Source organism: Lemur catta, chromosome 1 (assembly GCF_020740605.2).
Source record: "Lemur catta isolate mLemCat1 chromosome 1, mLemCat1.pri, whole genome shotgun sequence".
Taxonomy (NCBI): domain Eukaryota; kingdom Metazoa; phylum Chordata; class Mammalia; order Primates; family Lemuridae; genus Lemur; species Lemur catta.
The window spans coordinates 129,460,526-129,487,414 of NC_059128.1; the positions used below are offsets into that span (position 1 = coordinate 129,460,526).

General features: G+C 37.6%; 1 protein-coding gene across 1 annotated transcript in view; it reads right to left on the bottom strand.

Annotated features, from left to right (window-relative positions):
• CUBN (cubilin) overlaps positions 1–26,889 on the bottom strand; it is a 227,505-nt gene that overhangs the window by 152,106 nt on the left and 48,510 nt on the right. Inside the window, exons 23-27 of the mRNA XM_045534123.1 lie at positions 18,112–18,304; positions 16,639–16,799; positions 16,052–16,233; positions 15,124–15,280; positions 13,905–14,092 (exon numbers count right to left, since the gene is read on the bottom strand). Coding sequence (XP_045390079.1) covers positions 13,905–14,092; positions 15,124–15,280; positions 16,052–16,233; positions 16,639–16,799; positions 18,112–18,304 — 881 coding nt within the window. The remainder of the gene's footprint in view (positions 1–13,904; positions 14,093–15,123; positions 15,281–16,051; positions 16,234–16,638; positions 16,800–18,111; positions 18,305–26,889) is intronic.

The following is a 26,889-nucleotide window of genomic DNA, read 5'->3' on the forward strand; positions in this document are numbered from 1 at the left end:
CCCGCGCAAACTGACCACACAAAAAGCAGTCATTTTTCAAAGTACACAAATACAGGTTACCATGGAAACCGGTGGGTGCCTTGCTGCTCCTGATTCTGTTTTCAGAGCAGAATGTTAACCACAGGACATTCCAGCTGTGACTCATTGCGACTACTAGCAAGCATGAAGGCTGGCCCTGGTAAAAGTACAATTTCTCTTGCCTTTAGAGAAGGCAAGAGAACAATCTTTGCAGTCCGAATTACGTTCGTAGAAAGGAAGCCAGTAGAAACTTAAGAGAGGAAACACTGAGATTCGCACCTTAAATATGTAGATTGAATTTCTATAACTGTGTTTAGAGGTATTTTTTTTAAATACCTGTAATGATGCTTACATTTTTCAAGTTGGTCATTAAATGCATCTTCAGACGTGGATACGTGTATATTACAAAAGCTTCCTTTTTGTAGAATCTTTCCAGCTATTCTCTTAAGGAGACTGTTCATTTGGGATTTTTGTGGTTTAGGTCCTCCCCACCCCTACCCCACCCTGAAATATCTCATCCACTCTTGGGACACTCGAAGAGGAAGGAAATCTCTTGCCTAAGCCACACTTACCAACTTTTGTCTACTTCCTTTGTGTGGGCTTGAAATTTGGCACAAACATAGTTTATTAAACCATTAGTGACTTGAGACTCCAACTGCAGCATGAAATGATCCATTCAGTACTTCTAAACATGAAAGACCCATACAAGATGGAAGATATAAACCGAGGCACATAAAGTGTGGTCAATCACTGATAGAGATAGTCCGATTTTTGTAAGATTAAGGGTTTTATAGGTACTTTAGGAATCACTGGAAGTCAAGTTCTAAGTGAACAGAGACCCAGACCCAGCGAATGTGCACCTCAACCTGTTTCCATAGTAGGAATCAGCCTTATGAACTTGAGGAACAGAAATGTGCTTTTCAAGTGTCTCTTTATTGTTAAATTGTTTTATGGCTTTGAATTTGTAACTATAATGAATGAAAATTATAATTGTATATATGAGCATGAGATATATGGACTAACTTTTCTTTTTTCTTCTCTTTTTTTCTTCCTCTTTTTTGTTTTTTTGGGGACTGCAAATTAGTACAGTACACTCATTTTTCTTAAACCCATTTCAGAATCACAGCAAGTGACAACTAAAACTTAGCCAGTTCATACTTTTCCTAAGTATTGTTTTTCTTATTTCCTTGAATTTTTCTGGGAGAAAATTCTTCTTTTTATAGTGGAGAATTAATTTTAAGAATTAATTAGATATAGTCCATATAGAGAAAGTAACTCAAGAGTTACTTTTGGATGATTTATCATTAAAATACTGAGAAACTTCCGTAAAATAATTTGGTCCATTTCCTATTACAAATCTTTGAAAATTTCAAAGAAAACTCTATCTTTTAGAGCTTAATATGTAATTGAAATAATTCATCTGCTATGAGGGAGAATTTTGGGTGTAGTAGAGAATCTTCTATTCTTTATGGCAAATAAAAATTCTAGTCAGTGTAAAGAAGACAGTTAAATTTCTGAGAACTATTCTCAAGTAGTTCTTACAGTGGCTTTTTGAAGTCAGTGTCACTAACAGAAGATTATATTTCACTTGGAAGTGGAAAGTAATTTAATTTTATTCCAGGGACATATTAGAGTATAGTCATGGTGGTCAGAGTTAGGTTCATAATTCAGCTCTAAAACTTGCTTAGAACATAATCTTGTGAAAATTAGTGAGCTTCTCTAAGCTGAAATTTCTTCATCTATAAATCTGTCACCACCATGGTACTTATCTCATAAAGTTGTGGCAAATAGCAAATGAGACAGCCACGTCATAGGTTTACTATGAAGCCTGGCATGTAGAATGTGCTCAAAATGTTATTCTAACTCTCAGTCAGAAGCAAAGGGAACCAATATGTTTTCCAAAGAAACCACCCCAAAATAGCTTTGAGAAAAGAAAGATGATGAGGATAGAGAACCGGAGCTGACTCATGGAAAATATGTCACAGAAATCATCATCGGCAGGGCAGACGGGGAAGCAGTGAGTCCAGTGAGGAGATGGAGGGTCATTCCTTGCCACATGTTGCTATGACAACCCGGGTCCACGTGGAGACTAAGGCAACACTGAGGGCCAGATGCAGAGCCCAGTGCAAAGTGTTGCGTGCGTGTAGGGCTTGGAGGAGGATGGTGGATCACGCAGGGGATGGCAGCAAAGAGAGACAGGAAACCAGAGCCTATCAAGGCTGCCGTGGTGAGCTGGATAAAGCAGAGTCTATCGGCAAGAGAAGTGGTTGTCCATGCTGAAGTGAGAAGTGCTTGTTCCCGTGGCAGCCTCTCTCCCACGCCCTGCAGCTCTAGCTGCTTAGCCCAGAGCTCCAAAGGGGTGGGCCCTGGGGAATTCTTGGAGCTCCTGCTCAGATGTTCCCTACCCCCAAAAAACAGGATCTACAGACCTGCCTCATTAGAGTGATTGTTAAAAAATGTTGTTGCTGAAGTTTGCACACACATGTCCTGGATAAACTTACAATTTTCATAGCTTATTTTAAACTTTAGGGCTTTGAAATGTTTCTGTAACAACAGTAAAAATTGCCAAACAAGAATCACAAAGTAGGTATGGGGCTGCCGTTGGAGAGACGGAAAACCCCCTTTGGGGAGTCCATACATAACCAAATTGTGGAGGATAAATTGGGCAAATATTGAAGAGGAAGGCTGGTAGGCAGAGTGTGGTAGGCCCCCAAACAGCTCCAGGATGGTCCTCGGGTGGCTACGTCCCCTCCACTGGACACAGGGCTATGCACAGCACGCTCCCCAACACAGGCGCAGGAAAAGCCACTGCCATGTGCTGACAGGGTGGGGCAGGAAATATGAAAGATCCAGCTAAAATTAGCAATTACTCAGAATGCTAGGCTTTGCATGACTGCAAAGAACCTATCGAAAGACCACATTCTGAGTTATTTTGTGTCACTCTGAAATCGTGGTCTGTCTCAAACATAGACCATATAGTCTTCTTTCCATGGGTGGCTAGTTGCTGTCCACGCTTACTGGTGCATTTGCATGGCTATTTCCACTTTCTGTATATTACTTCTAGTAGAAGCCACAAAGGCTGATTTGGGTCTTTTTGTGTCTTAAATCATTGTCTAATCGTGGATGTGGGCAAACATTTAACTACAAAGATGTTTATCTCAGAATTATTTATAATGGTGGAAATTTGGAAACAGTGTAAATGCTCCACAACAGGAATTGGTGGCTGAACTGTGCAATGTGGAAAATGACTTGGCATAATAAATTACAGGGGAAATATTTGCAAGCTATTGTTAGGTGAAAAAGAGTTACTATAGGATAGCAGGTAGAGAATACTCTTTGAATATCAAAACAAAATAAATGTACAAGGAGAGATGACAAGAAATCAATATTATTAGAGTGATATAATTTAGGTTTTTTTAATCTAGGTTTTTCTATTAATATATTTTCCCAATTTCCTGCAATGACTATAAATTCCTTTGTGATCTGATAAATTTATTTATTTATTTTATTCTTTGAGACAAAGTTTTGCTCTGTTGCCCGGGCTAGAGTGCTGTGGTGTCAGCCCAGCTCACAGCAACCTTCAGCTCCTGGGCTCAAGCTATTTTTTTGCCTCAGCCTCCTGAGTAGCTGGGGCTACAGGCACACATCACCACACCGGGCTAATTTTTTCTATTTTTAGTAGAGATGGGGTCTCACTCTTGCTCAGGCTGGTCTCCAACTCCTGAGCTGAAGCAATTCTCCCACCTCAGCCTCCCAGAGTGCTAGGATTACAGGCATGTGCCACCGCACCTGGCCTGATAAATTTATTTTTAAATCAGTATCTTTGGGGACTTATTGACAAAGATCTATATTGGAAATATAGATACGCATTGGTAATGTTTTTCCAATTTCAGAATTCCATACCCTTCAGGTTGTCAAATGCCCAGCTGCCTACTAAAAATATACTACTGTCTGTCTTCATAATCTTTTTTTCTGTATCTCAAAATTATACAAAAAATTAATCCACTGAATTGTTATTATATAAAGTAATGGGCTCCAGCATTAATTTAAAATCATATTTTGTCTATAATCCTTCCTTTTATCACAACTAGGTTTTTATTATTAATTAGACCTTATTAAAAATCATTATTTCAGATATTGAGGGACTGAAGCCTTCTTATAAACATAAATTTCAATAGTCACTGATGGAGCAATAGCCTAATTCTCTCTCTAGTGGTCTGTGAAATGCGTCGAGAGCCAAGAGTACTCTCCTGTGTGTACAGGAACATTCAATTCCATGCATCTCAGCTTTCCTTCTGCCAATTGTCCTGCTACAGTGAAATGCTAAACATTTATTATTATTATTATTATGCTTCCTAAAAGCCTCACCGTCTGCTGCAGACAGTTGTGGGAATAGGGAAGAACCTGGTTCACGGAACAACACAAAATCATAGAACCTCGAGCTGGAAAAACTCACAGTGCTGTCATCCAAGCTCCCCTGAGTCAGCTAGGGTGGGAAGGCAGAGTCTGTTAAACACAGTCAGTGTAAGAACCGAAGGGGAAAGATGCCATTTAAAAAAAACTGAAAAACTAAAATGTTATAATTGGAAATCTTTCCCATTCTAAAATGTAGAAACTCAATATTATTAACTGAAATCCACAACTATGATGACCAATTTTTAAAATTGAGCTTCCTGACCAATGCATTCTCATTCATAGCAGTGCCTGCGTTCCCTGCCCGTCTGGGCAGCACAGCAACGTGAGGACAACCAGGACAGGAAGTGTGCACAGAAAAATTCAAGTTCTGAGCATCTAATGGAATTTCTACTGGCTTGAGAGTAGTTTGGAAATTATTGTAGGTTTGATGATTATTCATCCTGATTCTGTCCTTCGTGTTTAAGAGAATATTGTGAGAGGAAACTCGCAGAGTTTCTTCTGAATTCAAGAGCAAGGGCTCTCTTTTGAAGGCTGGAGTGTTTGCTTCATTAACTGCCGCATAAACTAATGCAATCATGTGAAAGTTCTTCATGGCAAAGGATGGGCAGAAAAGATGAGCATTTCTTTTTGAAGAAAGGGATTTTGATCACACTGAAATAAACATTCTTCTTTTAATTACTTTATAATGTAAAAAAAATCACTTTTTACTCAGGTAAAGCCAACATTTCTTATAAAATGCCTCTTGCTAAACTCAATGACACTACAAAGTGTTTGGCTTAGTAACTAACGAATATACTTCATTCTAAACTTCTTTTGAATCTGTATCACACTTAGTACAGTGTTAGATTCATATCAAGACATAAATTGAATTGTTTGGTATGCTGTTGCCACTTTTCTGCATATATATATTTTTTTCTTTTTTTTTCTTTTTTTTGAGACAGAGTCCCACTCTCTTGCCCTTGGGTAGAGTGTTGTGATGTCATCGTAGCTCACAGCAACCTCAAACTCCTGAGCTCAAGCAATCCTCCTGCCTCAGCCTCCCAGAGTGCTAGGATTAAAGGCAAGAGCTGCCTTGGCGGCTTTGTGCATATTTTTGAATAGCACATGTCCACAGAATTGTAATAGCTTATCTCCAAGCTCTAAGCAAAATGCAAAAGTCCTAGCAGCAAACTTCCTCTGGCAGACAGTTCCAGGAAGCATGACTCATCTGCCCAGGAAGCCTGTGAGGAGGAGCCATCGTGATGAAAGTCAGCTCAGAACCATGGCTGCCAACACACAAAATCTCATCTGCTTCTCTGCATTTCTCCAACTAGCAAATAGGATTGTAACTACTACATTTCTTAGATTCAGATAGAAAATCCGCTGTGGCTTTTGTAGGAAAGTGGAAGGCAGGGGAATGAAGCCCCGTTTTCACCACATATGGGGCCAATCCATGTTAATCATAATTGGGAAAGCTGTTTTGGAAACCATAGCTTTTTATTTACTGCAAAATGCTTTAGGCAGCAAAAAATAATCCCTACAATTATTTTTGCTAAAATAATAGTAGGCAATATTTACTAGCACTTACTCTGTGCTGGGCATTATTCTAAGTTAAAATTCCTAGCAGCTCTATATATAATGCAGGTAATATTATCTCTATGTTAGAGTTCTGGAAGCAAAGGTATATGGAGGTTTAGTAATTCAATATTTTGAAAAGCATCAGCTGCTCTGAGGAATTTTCTCTGTTTCCTTCATTGGTAATTTGTTTAAAAAAAAAAAAAACCATTGTTGAATTCAAGGATACAGCAAAAGTTCTATTCTCTGTAATAATAGTAACAAAACAATTTTTAAAATTACAGGGATAGTACCCCAAACTCCTGTTAGTCAATAAAATCAACATTTTCTTCACTACATTTCTTAATGGAGCTTCTAGTAAAATGACTGAACTAAAATGTTGGTTTTATCATTTATCATTTACCCTTTGTGAGAAGAGTCAAAATGCATTACCCAAGCAGGTTTCAGGCAGAAAGCAAGAGGAAAATTAAGTGTCATAAAAAGTGAACCATTAATTATATCTCAGCCTAAAGAACTGAATACTATTTGTGAATTTCTCTATGCCTAATGGACGTGCTTCTCTTATATCAGAGTAGGTGCAAACAGTGACAGTGAACGTTTATACAAGTGTTTACCATGGGCCAGACTTTGTTCTGGCTCTTTACATACATTAACTTCTTTGCTCTGGTAACCCCATTTTACAGATAGGGAAAGTGAGGCACAAAGAAGCTATGTAACTTGCTCAAGGTAGTTGGTAGAGTTTGGGTTTAAATCGAACTTGTGTGGCTCCAGAATCTTCATTCTGAAGCACTAGGTTACACTGCACAGATACAGACTCCTCAGCCAGATTGTACATTTTATGATGTAGCCCGGGACCCTGTAAGACATTCTCTTGCCAGTGAGCACTGCAGGACTTACTAAATCTTAATTATTAATATTAGCATCCCACAGTAGCCAGCAGACTACTGTTGCATTTGTCCAGCTGACAAGTGGGAGCTGGTTTAAGCTGTTCTAATTCCAGGGACTCCCCCCAAGAACAGCCCAAAGCTCAGCGTCTGGAGCTGCTTTTAATGGGGAGCTGAAGACGACTGTGGTTTATCTTTAAGCCAAGAAATTTGGAAACGGAGGAATTGTTCCTGGGACCTGTATGGACGCTGTTATGCCATCACGTGACCAGCAACAATGAGTGCTGCAAACACAGCATCTGTTTCCACTTCACTAAGAGAGGATGCAAAGGTCTTTGCAAGGACAGAAGAAATTTGCCTTTACAGATTCCGAGGGAACAGATGGAAGGCAAAGCCCTCTGGGAGGGGGATTCATTGAGTGGGAGAACTTGGAAGGGAAAGAACAACCTGTGAACTGTGGGAGCTGCTCAGCAGACCAAGGCTCTGCTCTGGGGAAGAAGACAGACATCACCAGGGAGCAACAACCACTCCTAATTGACAGGGCACAAAGATTGGAGATGGAGTTTCCAAGAGACGCAGGTGGTTGTAAGGGTGAGAAACAACTTCCTGAAATGTCTGAGAAAGAATCTTAATGGCTAAGCAGGAGTTATGCTCTCTCCAGAGGAGCATGGAGGAATGATAACATGCATTTCTTGAGTACTCAGTATTTTCCAGGTGTGTGGATTAAATCATTGACTCTTACAAGTTTATGAGGAGGTGTAATTATTACCCCCCATTTACACATGAGGAAACCGAGGCAGCCAGAGGTTAAATTCCTTGCCCAAGGTCACGGCTAGTGAGGAGGGGCCCAGCTTTGAGCCCAGGCGGACTCCAAAGCCCACACTCCGGTTACACAGCCCTGAGCATGAACCTGGGCCCATCACTTCCTGGCAGTGGGATCCTGGAGTGAGTACAGCTCCCCATCGCAGTCCCAGTTCTCCTGCCATTAAATGAGCTTAAAAACACTCAATTGCTGGACTATTGTGAGGATAGGTAATTATATCTATCAACATGTCTCCAGTAGTGCCTAGCATAAGGTAGGCATTTAATTAATGACAAATATTATTGTAATTCTCAAAGTAAACATCTGAAATGTGAAGGAAAACTCTCTCATATCTCATGAACTTAAAAATTTGCTTATTTGCATAAGAATAAAAATGGAATAAATTTGGAAAATATCTCTAGAATAAAGTTTCCCTGAGAATGTTCTATGGAATACAAATGTCCAGTAGATGCTAATTAATTAGAATTCCAATAATCTATTCAGAACATCGCCTCTGGCGTCCCCCTCAGTGTTTCCTTCCCGAGGGGCCCGGCTCTCTCTCCTGGCTGCTGTCCCTGCAGTAGTTCTATCTATTAGGCTTAAAGAGTTACACTGCCACAGCCTGGGTGTCTAAAATATGTTCTCCAGACTGGAGGAATGGATAAATGAATGAAGAATGCATATTTAGGACCGCAACGGCCTGAGGAAGTACCATAGCAAGCACAAAACAAAACAACCACCCCTTGCTAGTTGCATTTGGTTCAGCATTTCCCAAATTTATTAGAACATAGGTCTCTATTTGTGAAATATCTATCAGTATTTGTGGCCAAGACAGATATGTGGTTCCCCCAGATCGACTTCTCCTTCGTCTGGGTTCATGAATCACCAAGTGAAAAGCCAAGAACACCTGCATTCGACTCTGATGTGATTGAGAAATAAAGTTGTGTTGCATGAAGCATCTGAGAATTTATGAGTTCTCCATAACAACAGCTAGTATTACCCTTGCTAATTACAATATCATATGGGCCTGATGTCTCAGGGTCGTGGTATGGAAAGTGTTGCTCATGCTACAGACTTAGAAAATACGGATGTCAGGCTGAAAGATTCAGGGACCCTAGTGACTTCTTTTTATCCATTCTTACATTCAAAATGTATTATTTTGCAATTGAAAGGAGGACGTGGAAGTGTAATAAATGATGATATAAACATCTGGGCCGAACAGGATGACATCAGCAAGGATTTGGCAGGAGATGAAATGCACCTAATAAAGACTCGGGAAAATGCATTTGCCAGAAGGCGCAGCCATAGTCCAGAGGACCTGACACTGACTTGAGTGGGAAAGAAGACGGGAGAGGAGGGAAGGAAAGCAGGTGACAGAAGATGATAACGGTGAAGGTGCCTGATCAGAAAAGCAGGGACAAAGTTTAGAATCAGAATACGAAACTGTAAAGTAGGTTTGACATTTTTTTACATAATGAGGTAAATGGAATATCAGCAGTATCACCAGGTGACACTGTTGGTGAGACAAAGCATATAACTCAGCTATAATGGAAAAGTAAGACCTACTGGACAAGAAACATAGAAGATAGATACTAAAATACGTGTAACTTCCCAGGAGGGAGCTTTGAAGTAAGGATAAAATGGGCTGTCTCAGTGGACGTGGGTCTCAAGTGCTGACTAAGGAATGTGCAAGGCTCGCACTCCTGGCACCCTCGGGATTTTGATTAAGTCTGGGGTGAGGTCTAGGAATATGTTTTTCTAACAAGATTGCCAAATGATTCTGGAATGCAGCCGGATGTAAGAGCCAGTTATAGGGACTTTATCTGCCACCATCAGCTTCTCAGCAGAGACTGCAATCTTTTGCAAAGGAAATATATCAACATTAATGCAGCAAAAAGAGATGGACAGGGACGGCAACAGGAAGACAATTTCAACCATACGGACACCTACTACATATGTGTCTTATTCTGAAAAAAGTGTAGCATTTGTTGAAGTCTTTATATATTCTCTTCTTTCAGAAAATAAAGGAAATAGTGAAGAGAAGTGCTACTCTAGATTAATTCCGGCCAGCAAAGAAATGGTTGTGAATGTGGCAGCGACCAAAAAATTAGGACAGAGTGATCAATTTGCCTTAGAGCAATAATAGATCCATTTTAAGCAAAAAGAAACTATCGTTCCAGAGTATGTAAAACAGGTGCCACCTTGTTTTATGTTTTTATCATTTTTTGAAGTATTAGGCTAATGGCCAATGAGACTATATACAAATGAATAATGCTGTGAAGAGCAATGAATGAGGATTCAGGGGGATCATGATAGGATGGAATTCTCAGACAAAATTAAATATAATTTACCAGGAATAATATCTCTGCTCAGATTTTTTTAAATTATATAAGCCAAGGCTCTGAAGCCATAACAATTCATGCAAAAGTGACCTGGAGATTATAGATCTTGATATAGGTCAACATTATGATATGACTAACAATAAATCCCACTTAACTTCAGCCTAAAATACCAGAAGTATATGAACCGGGCAATGCAGTCCCGACCTACTTGGGCCAGGCCAGGTTAGTCGGGCTGTTGCATCCCATTCTGGGAGCCACGTTTCAAGTGTCATTGACATAAACAAGAACATGCAAAGGATTTGTCCCATGGACGCTTGCTAGATGAGGACCCGACAGGGAAAGGAAGGATGAGGACTAGAGAACAGAGGCCAGGACTTACTCTGGGTTGCTCCAGAGAACTGCAAATTCATGGACTTAGACTTCAGTCCATACTCACTCTCTTCCCTTCATGCCTGTTCACACTATAATCTGGCTCTTACTCCCACCACTCCACAAACCCTGCTCTGTCCAGTGTCACCTGATCTCCAAGGGACCCTTCTCACCCCTGACCTGTCTTGACCGCTTGGGAACACAGCATCTCACCACGCTGATCGTCACCCTCTTCTATTAGGCTCTCTTCCCTGGGTTTCCACAACACGATAACCCGTTAGCATTTCTCCTGCCTCTTCTCACCACACATGCCCCCTGTTGACTTAGCACGTGCCCTGGATTTTCTATACATCTCTGTGCTGATTTCTCCCAAATTCATCACTTCCGTTTGAATATTCAATAACCTACATGAAATCTCTTCCACGTGGAGACTCAGACTCAAAATAAAATTGAAAAAGTGAAATCAAGTTGTAAAATACAGACAGAATCCTTAAGGTTGATTTCCCATATTTGCATGGGCAATATGGTCTTACTCCTTTAAGCAAATGACCCTTTATCTCACTGCATAGTTTATTTCCAAATCTGATACAGTTTGTTTTGCCCAAAGGACAAAATAATAAAGGATAGATTTGTTTCCCAGTGGCATCCCTACCAACTCATACCTCTTAGCAAGGTTGGACATAGTGTTTGGCCAGCACCTAAGCGAGTTCTTTCATAGTTTCCATTTTATTAATTCAAAATAACTAAATTCTGGCTCTAATAACAGTCACTCAGTTGGGATTTGGTTAAGTCACTTGAAAAAACACTTTAACTAAAAGTTATTAAAATAATGGAAGCTAGATTTTTGTGTCTGTGACTTTTTTCTCCTTGAGTGCTTATTTGTGCTTTACAATTTCCATCACAGACCACCCATTGCAGCTATTGCCTTGGGCTTGCCCATTGGCTCACGGAGATGGAAAACAATCTCCTCCCGTGGCAGCAGTGCTGTTCTTTGGAAAGCTTTTCTGAACTTCTGGTTCTAATTCTGTATTTTTGCTGCTTTCACCATCAGAGTTGCACAAGAGGAATGGCATGCCCATAACATGACAGATGTGTCGCCTACTCAGGGCCTCTAATTAGCTGCTCTGCTGTTGTTGGAATAAGCTTTTTTTTTTTTTTTTTTAATTTGAGCTTTCAAACACCTCCAAAAATTACCTGACAGGCCCTTCTGTTGCTATTCCATCCTCGAGTCCAAAGAAGTGGAGCCCGGTTCCTGGAAGTGTTTCATCTCATTTCCTCCCCATTTTTTCTGCCAACACCTTCTTTAAAGTCCAATTCAAAAGCATCCTTCTCTTTGCAGCTTTCTCTGTTGTGCTTTATCAAATCATGATTACAGCACCTAGCATATTGTCATACGTGCAATGCTCTGAAAGTCATGAGTTCTGTTTTGGTTTATGCTCAAAATTGTAGGATTATACTGAATGTACTGATTATACTTTGGGATTATACAAAAAGAGCAGTTGGAATTCAGTTCTTTCTCATTAATAGCTATCATTAGACAAATGTTAAAATATAGCTGAAATATTCAATTTAACCTGAACTTATTGAATTCCTATAATGTCCCAACTGTATATAAAGTGTCTGGGTTGCAAAGTGAGTAGGAGACAGCACACACCTTCCAGCAGCCTGCACAGTCCAGCAGGGTATCAGGACAGTCACAGCTGATAAAAACAGATATGATCAGCTGCTGTATTTGCGGTATGAACAAAGGGCTTTGAAAGCAACTTTTCTACTTTTTTCTAAAATATGAACAAGATCTCACCATGTGAAGATGATGGCTACTCCAGGTAAATGAAATGAGACAAGCATGGCATCATTAAGCTTGTGAAGACCATTTGAACTCAAGATCAAGGAAGGTGGACTTTGAGATCATTGCCAAATGCGTGCTTGTAAGCTTGTTTGATACTGTGACATATTTTCTTAGTATACTAGTAAATATAACTTTCTAATGGGTAAACATGATGGCTACTATTTCTCTAATATTATACTTTTCTAAATATAAAGCAAGATTTTTTTCCAAATCATTCTCCCCAAAAAACAAGGGAATTTCCTTATATTTGGGACTTTACAGAGTTTCTCAAAGCATGGGATGCTTTCTCTTCTTTGTTTTCATAAATGAAAGTGCTATTTGGAAAATATATGTTAACCTCAAACAACCTCAACAAATGCTGTTTTTTTGATAGAACTGGTAAAAAGACAGTAAAGAAAAATTTACAGGGATAAAGTATTTTTTCCTAGGAATATGACCTCACAGTTGCAAGTGATGGATGTTGGCAGTCTTTGTAAGCAAGACTTCTAAAAATCGTTCATCACATTAAAAAGAACTGTATTAAGTCATTGTGTTGTGGGTAGGTGGGGAAGGTAGGAATAGGAAAAAAATGTCCTAACGTTACCAGAGTGGAAACTTGTCCCTTCAGAAAAGACTTTTAGTGAAAATATCATATGTAGATTCAAAAAGTATTACATATTAACAATATAGACAGAAATAAAGATGATGTGTTAGATCTCTGTGGTCCCCAACACCCAGGCCACAGACGGGTACCAGTCTGGGCCACACAGCTCTCCCACCCCATGCCTACCCCATCTGGAAAAATTTTTCTGGAAAAATTGTCTTCCAGGAAACTTAGGAACTGAGGCTGCACAGCAAGAAGTGAGCAGTGGGCAAGTGAGCAAAGCTTCATCTATACAGCTGCTCCCCATCACTGGCATCACCGCCTGAGCTCCTCCTGCCCTGTCCATGGAAAAATTGTCTTCCATGAAACTGGTCCCTGGTGCCAAAAAGGTTGGGGACCACTGTGTTAGATGACTCAGAAAGTGATTTTATTAATGGTAAAAAAATATATGTCTAAATAACTTTTCAGTCCATAGCCCTAAATATTACATATTCAAGTCAGCAAAAAAGCTTTTTAAATAAAATTTCTTATGATAAAAACAGCAGATTACCTCATATTCTAGGTTGCCTAATGTTCAAGCAACATTTATTGCATAACATTGCAAGCAGAGAGTTGGATAAATGTTACTGGTGGTCATTATTATAACAATTGAAACTTCCATTTTATGCAAATAAAAGCAAGCTGAAGTAAATTTAAAAATAAAAACAAGAATCAAAGTCATGATACCTAGCACCAGGCAAATTATGCATTAAATAAATTCAAGATACCCAAACATTTTCTGATCTCTTAGTTATAGAGAACAAACATAAAAACAACCAAGAAAAAATATAAGTTATTACTCTAGTTCTGTGTAATTTAAATAATATGAAATCAGTCTAGAATTTACATTGAAACCTAAAAACACAAATAGTGCTTTGTATATATAATTTAGTAGATTAAACGAAATATACTTGTTCAAATGCCATGGGTGGTTGGTGTATTATAGAGGTGCAGGGCAGGGTTAGGGATTTGATTCTAAAAAGCATGACTTTTAAATTGGCTACTGTGATCTGAAATTCAGAGATTTATTGAGTTTTAGAATACATACCTCTAAATAGTCTGTGGAGCAGTTTGTGTGATATTCCAATTCAAATGCTACAAACGTGTAGTTCACAGTATTGCCAGTTGTTGCACGGATAGTCCAGTTGCAACGCTGATTGGTGGAATAAGGATTCGGGTAACTTATACTCTCCAAGGTGCCGTAGGTTTGATTGACTATTAACACATTCTCACATGCTAGAAGAAAATAACCATGATTGTTAAGAACCACTATCACATATGTCATAATTGCTCCAAGATGTGCATGAGATTTCCCTTTAAGAAAACATCTAGATTAAAAATCATATATGTGCTTATATTATATATATGTTTATATATAATATATATGGTGCAGCATTTGTATAGTGAAAGGGTCTCCATTTAGAACAAATGTGAAATAATACTTAAGTAAACTCAAACCAAAATGTCACGAAAATCAAATAGCCATGTTAAAATAGGCATCAAATTCCGTTGAATCGGGGGAGAGCAGAATAACTTGGCTCTACTCAGAGATCAGTCTGATTTGTTTGTTAGAGAAGTGTATTAAACATTCTGTGCTTCTGTTTTTCTAACATTAACATTTGGAAGGGACAGAAATTCTGACCTTTAAATTCAACAGTTTAAAAACTCAAAGTCCTAAGTGAATGTTAAAAATGAATAACAACATGGCTTTGTTGAACATTCAAAAGTCTGCATGAAATTCACAATAAAGGCTCCCTTATTCCTCTAGTTAGTCATCAGGAAGCATCCAGCCAATAGAGGGAGTATAAAGGACTTTAAGAAGACATGAAAATCTTAAATTTTTAAAAATGTCTTCAAGCTAAGCATTTTCTTGAGCTGCATTTTCAACAAAACCACACTAGATACCCCTAATGATGGCTAATCCTGAAAGTAAATGCCTAATTCAGCCAAAGCTAATGACTTAAGCAAGGTACATGCACACCTTTTCTCAAGTCTTTTTCATACTGTCTTTATGATGCGCTATAAAAGACAATGAATGGAAAATAAAGGTTATATTGAAAGAGCTGTCTCTAAAAATATGGTTCATAGATGCATTTCTACTACAACACTAAATTTAATAAGCATTTCCCCTCAAATGGAGTTAACTTTTTCAACTAAGAAACTAAGATGAATTTCAATTGCTCACACCAATGGGTTATGCTTATTTCAGTTTGTTTCAAGAGTTGAAGGCCCACCATAGGCACAGAGTAGCTGGGACACACACTTACTCTGCCAGTATTCAGCCTCGAAGCCACGTCCTTGTTGCCCTTCATCTGTCCTCAGTTTTAAAAACATGCTGTCTCCACTAGAACGTATAAGAGGTGGATTCTCATCCCCACAAAGCTGAGTTAACAGATGGGAGCTGGTACTTGGGCCATCATATACCTTTAACAAAACATTTTAAATGTCAGATGGTTGGGGCTATAAACGTTACAAAAGGACTCTGTAATCCAGAGGAAGTGCGTAAGAAATATATATATGACAAACAAAAGAATAGCTCTGAAATAAAATAGCTTCAAAAATTATATTTAGGTATCTATAAATTTGGGCCATGAACTTGAACCATTAAGCTGTGGAGAGGTACACTAGTAAGCATGTGAACCTAGGGTAAAGTTTGAAGACTGAAAATGAGTCTAATATATACTTTTCAGGCCATAACTGATATCAGTTATGCTCATGGCTTTTTTATTTCATAGTTTATAATTTATGATACGTTATAATACATTTTTCTTTAGACAGTGGTGAGTAAAAAGTGATTATAAGATGACTCAAATTATCTCCTCTAATTCACCAAAATATTCATCTGAATTGTGATTTTTTTCAATGCATATAAGGAAATTTCATAGATAATGATTATAATAAATCCCATGAGGGATAAATGCCTCCTGAAAGTGGTTTTCAGCATATTTTAATAGTCCATAGTCAATATATTTTCAATATTTAGTGTAATATATCAAGCCATTCAATAATATATGTTATACTGAAAAGATTGTCATTTTCACCAAATTTCCTTTAAGTTTTTATCTTGTGTGAATATTTTATATGATGTTCTGTTTAGACACTCCCCTTTCCTGAATCTCAAAAATAAAAATAAATGCATTATGTGTGTTGGGTGAGACGGGAACAGGAATGATACAACCGAGACGTTATACGTACAGCCAGGTAATCTAAAGTGCAGTTTGGATGGTGCTCCAAGTGGAAGTCTTTGAACTCCAGTTCGAATGGGCTGCCATGGCTGGCCTTCAGCCACCAGTAGCACTCAGAGCTGTGGTAGTAGGGCATCGGGTAGTTGGGAGAGGTGAATGTGCCTCTGGAAGAGGTGAGATTGCCCCCACAACCTACAGGACAAGGAAATGGAATGACATACACCCTTTTCCTTCTGGTAAAATTGAATCTTCTCATCTGTATCAAACTGGGGCTACTGTACCCTCCTTTCATTTAAGTTGCAAAGCAAAGCTGCATCACAAAAGAGTAGCTAGCCTACCATCCCAAGTGGCACCAATGTACTTTTTTTCTAACCACAGAGACCAGCTTGATGAAATATACCAGGGAACTATGAATAGAACTTTCTTCCTTTGCCCTTCAAAAAAATGGGCTGCTGCTAACCAAAAAATATTTGCAATGGTGAAGTTTAAACGCAGCTGGGCAAAAATGGACAACTGATGGACAGAACATGACAATTCAAGAATTAAGAAACCAAGAAGACCGGATTCTCCAATAAAAGGCAGTTCTTCACAATTTACCTGTTGATGATCCATCCCAGTAAGCTGAGAATCCAGAGCTTGAGAAAATTACATCACTCTTAAATTTTAACCATAATTTGTTACTATGAGAGATAATTCTTGGAGGTAGATTTGAGCCACAGTATATTCCTAGAGATGGTGAAGTTTCATAGCCTCCATCTCTAACAGATTACAAAAATGAAAATGTGTTAGGCTACTGATGATGTTACTATACAAATATTTAAAATAATTTAAACTTTGGGATAATAAACATTAGCAGTTTATCAGATTGACCAACTTCTCTCAGAAATACTCTCTAAAACACAATTTCAAGGGTTTGATTTTATTAAATAGTATTTGAATAACTTAGCAATGAATAACTGTCATTGTCATTTATGGTTGGCATGGCATTTTATATTACCAATTGCAAACTGAAAGAATGTGTTTAATCTTTATCTCAAATAAAGCCTGTGGCAAATGTGTCAGAGTAAACAAGACAAAGAAACTGTAATTATTAATAACATAAACAGGTGTTGTTTTATTTTACAGAGAAACCTTAAATGTTTTCATTCTAATTTGGAAATTTTCAAAATTTAGATCATATTTGATATATTTAGCAAAATTCTAGAAATAATTCCCTTCCTAAGAATTTAGAGGGCCTTAAATCTAGTTTATAATCAATCTGTAGCTTTTTCAAATAAAAAAATAAGGACTCATTCAACATCAAAGTCCGGTGATTAATTGCTATAAATTAAGAAAATTATGTCATTTTAATATGATAGAATACAATTGTGATTTGTCTTTTTAGTACTCTACTTTACATCATAAAATAAAATGTATTATAAAATAAGATTCCAGATTTCAAATGCCAAAAAATGTTGACATAAATGCACACCAAAATGATTACCCTAATTTAACTCGATATAATGATATTGGGAGATAGCACTGTATAAGTTAACTTACCTTTACTGCAACAATAAAACTTTTTAAACACACTCTTTCAAAGTGCCAAATAATGAAAGAAAAATGCCTTGTACTGAAATTCTCAAGCCTAGACTTTTATTATTTGAATACAAAAAACTTCATGGAAAACTTATGGTTGCTATCCAGCTATCATTTTTGTGATATAAGAAGATTAAATGAACAGCAAACAGCCTACATAATGAAAGTAGGTATTCAATAACTGCGAGTATCTCATTTCAGAGTAGTAGAACATCTGTTTTCTTTGTCCAGATAAAATCTGGAGTTTATTTTCAAATATTCCCAACAAAAGAATCACTTCAAAATAACCACCGAATCTTATGCAATTTTCTGTATTTCTTCTAAGTCAGGCTTCATTCAAATGACAAACTTTATCTCTTGCAAGAAAGTGCACAGCAGGCAGCCTTACAGAGAATTTTCATAAGTTTTCCTTAATCTAGGAAAGCCTAGGAAAGATTATTAATGAGAACAAATAATGAAAAAGATCATAGTGAAATAAATCAGTGTGCTTACTTGATTTCCAAAAAATCTGACAAACATTTTCCACCAATGTCTTCCTCCAAGGAGAAGTTTGTGAAGTGCAATGCAATCTGTTGGCTGCTTTTCACTGTGATCCTATAAATGCATTCCCAGTTGTTGGGGTAATTATTGGGGAAGTTTCGAGAAGTTAATGTCCCAAAATCACCTGTGTAGTCTTCTAAACATGCTGTGAAAAGAAACAGACCACAAAAGAGAAAATAGAAAATATTATGCTATATTTAGGATACATTAAGTAATATATATATTATTAATTTATGCCAATGTATTTGATTTTCAATAGGCCATTCTGGAATAGTTAAAGAATGATTTCATTTTGAAGCAAAGTTTTTGAAATCTCAAAGACCAAATAATTATTAACAGTAAACCTAAGCTATGTAGTGGAAATTGTTACAAGCATCTTGAGTGAACAACTTTTTAGGTCTTGGAAGTGTTACAGTTTTTCTAATCTATGCAAATTACCATAAACACTAAAAATTAGCTTCAATTACGGAAATCTTAAAGGGGACCTATAAATAATTCAGTTCTGTTTTTTCCATAAGCTTCCTTTAAAATGGTTTTCACCAAAGCATGGATATATGAGAAATGAGAAAGAAGGTACCTCAGCCATGGGGTGAAGAATACGGCACCAGGCTTGAGGATCAAAGTGATCTCGAATCAAAGCCATTCTCAAACACTGACAAGCTGTGCAATCTTAGGCAAGTTACTTCACCTCTCTGAGCCTTAATTCCCTCATCTCTAAAATGGAGAGGGTTACTACCTTTAAGTGTAGGCATGAGTCAGAGATACTGCAATTAAAGGACTTGGTCCATGACAGGTGCTCAATAAATGGCAGGAATAATCATAATTCTTCAAAGTAGAACAGATATAAGATAATCATATATTTTGAGGACTAAATTAGATCGTTCATATAAAGCATTTACTATAGTACCTGGACAACTTTATGTCCTAAATAAATATCAACCGTTCCAGGTTCATAGTTTTAACTTTATCTATTCCGTCCTCCAGACTCCATATTAACTAACCAACCCACTCAATCTCCTGTGCCCTACAAATCTGAGATATTTCAGGAAGACAATCTGGTTTGAATGCATTTTTAATGTATCTTTAATTGCATCCAGTAATAACCTAAATCTAAGGTCTAGGGGTAGACAGAGTTCTCTGACTGAAAGGCTTTGAGGAGAATAAACTATCATACTTTATTGTGAGTTAAAAAAGAATGAAGATGATTAGGTATGCTATTTTCCTAATTGCTGCTGTATAATCCTCCTTGGAAAAGAAAAGGGGAATCACTAGTATTGAAACCACAGAGCCACATGGAAAATATTATAGGTTCTACTATCTATGTGTAGCTCTCAGAGTAATAGGCATTCACCAAGTATTTGGTTTTACTTTAAGCCACAAGCAACCAAGCCTTTACTTTATTCAAGAATCCGGAGGGATATTTAACTCCAAAAGTATGGATAACTATGCTTTTCAGTAATCTGCAAAAATATGTCCACAAGTGGGAAGAAAGGCAGGAAGGGAGAGAGAGGGAGGGACAAGAGAAGGAGAAGGAGATGACAGGGTGTGTGGGAGAGAGGGATAGAGAGGGGAAGGAGGGTGTAGGGATGGTATAGCAAATATTTCAGACTATTCAGACCCAGTAATGAGTATTACTAAGATAAAAATTCATGGATCAAACAAACATTAAATGAGAGCTCTAACCCAGTCTCCTTGAGTTGACAGAACTGACAGACTCATTGACCCACATGCAGAGCTTTAGCCAATACATCAAATATTTAGAGCAAATTATCCATTCGTGTCACTCGCTCTTAAAGAGAGAGCATTCCTTGCTAAATCCACTCTACTCCCAGAGGAGAAATACAATTGTATTTGTTTGCAGTTAGTCTGTAGGAGAATGTTATTTATATTATCAGGTTCCCAGGTAAAGCAACCTAATTTAATAATATTTTAAGCAATAATGATGAATAGTTTCCCTTTACCTTGCCCATATGCAAATCTGGCACAATTGGTAGGAGTTTGTTAATCTCTCCTGAAATTTTTATTTGCTCACCAAGCGTCTTTTCTGCTACTGGCACAAAGGTAAACTATAGTCCCTGATGTGTTTTAATGATCTTCACACTGTTCTCTTTGTTCTAAATGCTTTACTTAACAAGCCCCCATCCTCCAACACACCCTTTAATAAATAAACTCTTAACCATCAGTTAAGGTCAAGTTCAAATATCACTTCTTCCATGAAACCTTTCTCAATGAAGCAAAATTAATTTTTATGTGCTCAATAAAATTTTATGCAAAGAGCAAGTTAAGCCCCAAACATATTTTTTGTAATTGTTTTTACAATTACAGAGACTAAAAATGAAAAAATAGACAATACCAAGGATTGGGAAAGATGTGGAAATCGTGGAATTCCCATTGACATAAGCAGGATGACAAAATGGCACAACCACCTTAGAGAAAAGTTTGGCGGTTTCTCATAAACATAATACCATAGGTCCCAGAAAACCTACTTCTAGGTATTATATTTATTCAAGAGAACTGATAAGTCCACAAAAAATTTGTACATCAATGTTTCTAGAGGTTTTTTTCCTAATAGCTAAAAATTGGACCAAAAAACCTCATCTAACAACAGGTGAACTAATAATGAAATCATGACATGTCTTTGCAATGGAAGGTTGGTCAGCAATAAAAAGAAAAGAACTGATAAATACAACATGAACAAATACTCAGACACATTACACTAAATGGTAGAAGCCAGACACAAAAGGGTACCTACTATGTGCTCCCATTCTCACTGGCCTTTTGAACAGTTAAAACTAATCTATATTGATAGAAATCAGGTCTGTAGTTGCTGAGATAGAGGATGTGAAGAATATTAACCAAAGGATCACTAGGATCCTTTCTGGGGTGATATAAGTTTTCTATAGCTTGAATAGAGAGGCAGTTAAATGGGTATATACATTTGTGTAAATTATGAATGAATTTTACTTTATGAAATTACAGAAAAATATCTATGTTATATTAAAAGTTTGAAACTTCCATGCAAGGACAGGTTGAGTTCTCTAGAGGAAATTCAATAAATAATTCAGGTAACCAGTAAATAATAAATACAATTAAAATATGGAAATAAAAGATATTTGAAGAGACTCCTGCTGTATATATTAAATAATAGAACATTTAATTTTTAAATCTGATTGTAGTTTTATGAGATTCAAATATTTAATTTCATAGGGAGAAAAACTATTGTTCTCTGAACTTAATGTATCTATTTCTTGAAAGGTTAAAAACTCCTCTTACTTAAACTGAAGTCTATAGATGGTCATATTTTCCCCTTGGCAGTATAAATGGCTTTTTCTAGAATAATATTACCACTGAGAAATATTACTGCTAAGCTTTGGCTTCCTCTCGTGCTTTGCAACAAAGCACAAATGATTAAATTTGAATGTGTTTCCATAAAAAGATATCCATGTGTTACCATGATGCTTATTACATCAATACAAAATGCAAACATAAAAATGTGTCTGTGCTTTTTGTTTTATCTTATGTTGCCAAAGGAAAATTCATATACAATAGAAGTTGGTCTTTTATTATGGCCTAAGAACATTTACAAAGAAATGCAAAAGAAAAGTACATTTCTTCCATTCCCGAAATTTGAATGAACTAGCAATGGAAAAGCATATCTCTGAAGATCAAAGACAACTGCTGGCAGGACTCACATATTTTTCTTTCTGACCAACCTCAAAAAGAAAAGAGAAAATAAACAAAGGTCCTCTGTGGACCATTACAAAAATCACAAAACTAGATTTTTTTGAAAAATCACAATGTATCTCTGCCTTCACTAACCATTTTCAAATAAGTTTTGTAAAATAGCATTTGGCTCACCATCAAAGGGGAAAATCAGAAGCATATATAATCCTCCAACTCACAAAGCAACGATGATATCAGTCCCATAAAATTTGTGCCACAGGAATAAGACAAAGAAATGCATCAATAGGGAGACTCTAGGTTATGAGTAACTGCTCTAGCACCTCCCTGCTTTGCCTTCTGGGATACCATGTGATTATCCAACTATGCTAAGGCTCAATCTATAGGCTGTGCTTTCTGAAAATCACGTATGAGACTTCTGGTTTCTGAATGAATCCATACGACCTCAGATTGTCTAGGTAAGTGCTGAATAAATAGCCAACCCAGGAACCATCGTCTGGCTTCTATCAGCATATTTGGTTTCACATTCTTAAAAGTGAAGGCCCAAGGGAAGATATACTTACAGACTCAGTTTCTCTCTCAGGAAAGAAGGCTTTTTAATCAAACTCAACGTCTGCTACAGTTTTCTGCTAGGTGGTCACAGTCATTGCTTTTTCTTTTAGTAAAGCTGTGCTTGGACAGCAGTCATCATATTTTAAATCTGACAAAGTCATGGTCCTTTACAGCTATCATGTAATTTTTCACAATGTCTTATTTTTACCTCCTCCGACTTTGTGAGACAGCCAGGCATCATCACCTGCGCTGTTTAGAGAGGTGTGGATGAGGGAGCTGAGATTCCTGGAGATTAAGTTCTGAAAAGCACTGAGTTCAGAGACAAGCCAGGCTAAGATAAAATTTAAACCCAAGTCCTCCCTTTCCAAATCCTTTTCTCTTTAATAATCCCCAGGTTTTCTACACAGGAAATGTCAATTTAAGAATGAAGACAGGTAGGGGACTAGGAATATCATGATTAAGCATTTTGTTGCATTTTCATTCTAAGGACTAAAATATGTAATAAATTAAATGAGATAAATGAACTGAGCTGGGAAGTGCTGGGGCCATCATATACACAAAAATATGAAAAAACACTAACCAGTAAGAAAGTAAATCTTTAACTGATTAGTAGACTTACTAAAAAACCTTTTCCAGAGGAAATAAATCTGAATATCCCATAGCAGAAAATACAGAATTTAAGGTGGATAGAAAGAATCAGAAAGGCTTGTAACTTGTCCATAGTATTCCAAGTTAATACCAAGGTTGGGACTAGAACCGAGACTTCTGTCTTCCCTGCAGCTTCCCCTTTCACTGTACCATTGGTTACAGTCCAATCCATCAATACATCTCCATTGTAATTCTATAGCAATTTAAGACTTGACTTTCAGTCTTTGATGAACTACAAAGTTTCATTAGAACAACTTGAAGTGCTTGGTGAAAATGCACCCTAGACCTATTTTAATCAGAATTTCTGGAGGGGCCCTGAATTACTCCTATCTCCAAATTTCTTATGAACACTAGAATATGAGAATGCCAACCTCTCAGGTTGAAGTTTTCCAAATAGAAACAGAACTCTCTCTATACATTTCTTCTAGTCATCATTTCTTAACTTTGTACTCTTAGATGCCTCTTCTGAGTTCATTATAGGATGACGGATAAAAGATAACATTAAGCACCCATTGTGGGATTTGAGGGGAATTTGGTATTGGGATCAGATAAAGGACTGATAACAAGAATATATTTAGAACTCAGGAAAATCAGTAAGAAAAAATCGAACAACCCTATCAAAAAGTGGGCAAAGGACATGAATAGAAATTTTTCAAAAGAAGATATAAAAATGGCTAACAAACATATGAAAAAATGCTCAGCATCCCTAATCATCAGGGAAATGCAAATCAAAACCACAATGAGATATCACTTAACTCCAATGAGAATGGCCTTTATCAAAAAGTCCAAAAACAACACATGTTGGCGTGGATGCGGAGAGACAGGAACACTCATGCACTGCTGGTGGGACTGCAAACTAGTGCAACCCCTGTGGAAAGCATTATGGAGCTACCTTAAACAGATACAAGTAGACCTACCATTCAATCCAGCAATCCCTTTATTGGGCATCTACCCAGAAGAACAAAAGTCATTCTGTAAAAAAGACACCTGCACCCGAATGTTTATAGCAGCACAATTCACAATTGCAAAGATGTGGAAACAACCCAAATGCCCATCAATTCACGAATGGATTAGTAAACTGTGGTATATATATACCATGAGCATTACTCAGCTATAAGAAATAACGGTGATATGACATCTCTTTGGTTCTCCTGGAGAGAGTTGGAACCCATTATATTAAGTGAAGTATCCCAAGAATGGAAAAACAAGCATCACATGTACTCACCAGAAAATTGGTTTCCCTGATCATCACCTAAATGCACATTGGGGAATGATACCAACTGGATATCAGACTGAGGCGGGGGGTGGGGGGAGGGGATGGGTGTATGCCCACATGATGAGTGCGTTGCTCACTGTCTGGGGAATGGCCATGCTTGAAGGTGCTGACTCAGGGAGGTGGGGGGTGGGGGGAGGGGATGGAAGTATGTCTACATGGTGAGTGCCAGGCGCACTGTCTGGGAAATGGACACGCTTGAGGCTCTGACTCAGGGGGATGGGCAGGACATGGGCAATATATATAACCTGAGCTTTTGTACCCCCATAATAAGCTGAAATAAAAAAAAAAAAAAAAAAAAAGCCCAGCAGGGCTCCCCCTTGAGCCTGTATTGATGTGGTTGTGATCATTCCTGGCCATTTCCCTGGACAATTGTAACATTCTTTTCTTTGCAGAAAATATGAAAAATCCACCACAGTTCCACTGTAGCTCTGAGTTGAATGTTACCAGCCACACCATGTGCAGTTCACCTAGAGCATATCTAAGAGCTAATCTGGACATGGTATTAAAAATGGATTACATGTTGGGACTTGAATGTTTAATTTGGCTTTCAAACTAACTAGCTGTGTATTCTTGGGCAGATAAATTCAACATTCTAGACTTGTATCTCCCTCATTGAAAAATTAAAGTAACTGGACTAGATTTGTGTTTGGAACTTTCTGGACACACCATAAAAATACATTTACATCAGCCATGCACACACACACAGGTATTGCAAACAGGTTTCATGAAGTAACGCCTGACTTTGTATGATAAACTCTGATACTTTCTACCTCATTCTTTTCTATTTCACTCCATAGTCTTAACAATAACAGGTAGCAACCTAATAAATTCATTTTTTCACTCACTAATGAGTCATGAATTACAATTTGAAAAACATTTCACTAGATGTTAAGTAGGTTTTCATCTCACATTAAAGTTGAAAATGAATAAGGTACATTTCTCTGTTCCTGTTTATGCTTTTCAAGTCCCCTCTTGGTTGGATTTTATATTAATATGCATTTAACAGATGTTAATAGAATATAAAATTACACTTTAAATTGGTAAAATTAACTAGTCAATTACATTGTCTCAAGATTCAAATATTTTGTACTTTAAATTAGTGAACATTTACAATCTAGTCTCATAATCAGTTACTAAGAATTTCTCAAGAGTTTCAACCCTCTGACGTTTTATTCATTAGTTCTTTCCTTTCTATTTCCCTGGGCACATCTGGATAAAGGTAGAAACGAAGTGACGAGGGAGGAAGTCCAAGTAACGACAAGAAGCTGATCCTTTTTTTCTCTCAAACACATATTTAGGGGCTGACATCACAGCCATATGGCACCAGCTACAGACAGAAAAGTAACTGGATTCAAATCCAGAAACTTAATCATCTGATGAAGACAGGAAAGCCTTCAGCAGGGAAGCTCACACCTGTTGTGCTGAGGAACCAACAATCAAATACCATTGTTACTGTTCTGGAAATAACTTCTGCTAGAGCAATAAAATAGGCTCAGGGCCAATGATAGAGCTTCCATTGATGCTTTTCCCTGATAACTACTTCATTCTGCAGAAAATATCCAAAGTAAGATGATAACTGAAAAGAAAGAGTCCTAAAACTCCGTTTTTCTGAGTCAACAGCTTGCTCTGACTCAGGCTGCCTTGAGGGCCAGCCCACTGCCTGGTCTCCCCAGCCCAACCCTCACTCAGTCTCCTGACCCCATCCCTTTCCTGAGAAATACTGCAGGGCCCACCCTCAACAACTCACGAGAGCCAGTCACTTGTGTCCTCATCTATGGGAAACTGTGACAGTCTCCAGAGTTATAAACCAAAGGTGCCGTGTGGCTTCCTGGATCCAATCACCTGACTGCTGTTTAGAATGGTTTGACTATGTTAGTCTGATCTCTGAGTTCATCCAGCAAAAGGCAGGCACGGTGACCAACCAGGCTCAGCCCAGGGATAGGAAGTGAACACTCCCCTGTCTGTGATTTCAGCCTCGTCTGGACCAAACAGAAGCCAAACTAATGATTGTCACACGGGAAGTACAGCAGAGAATCTTCTGAGTTTGCTTTTTCTTCTGCTGTCTTTCTTTGTCAGTTTGCTTCTACTCTTTTCCTCGACTTATTTTTATTTTACCTGCATTTTCTCTTTCTGAAAACTTTTTAGATTAAAATCTAATATCATCCCTGTCAGATTATTTTGATTGCTCTTGGGTCTTTCTGTACTAAATACTGCCTTACAAGCTAGTGTAGGAATAGAGTTGTTTTACAGAGGTATGTCTCACTTTGCATGTCATTACAAAGATTTCCGTATTTCTAGGAGGCCCTGTCTGCATTATATGTTATCTAAGATATAGCTAGTTCATTCATGCAGAAAATTAAAGTTATGTTCATAGGTGATTACAGCCAGAAGTCATCTCAAAGATCACCAAATCCAATCCCTTAATTTTACAGATGAGAAAACGGTGGCCCAGAGAGTTCAAGTGACTTGCTCCAAATCCTAATCTAGTATTCAATGTGCTTTGGGGCCAAACAGAAGAGGCAGATAAAACTACAGAACTATGAGAAATTATGCATACACTATAATTTCTTGAG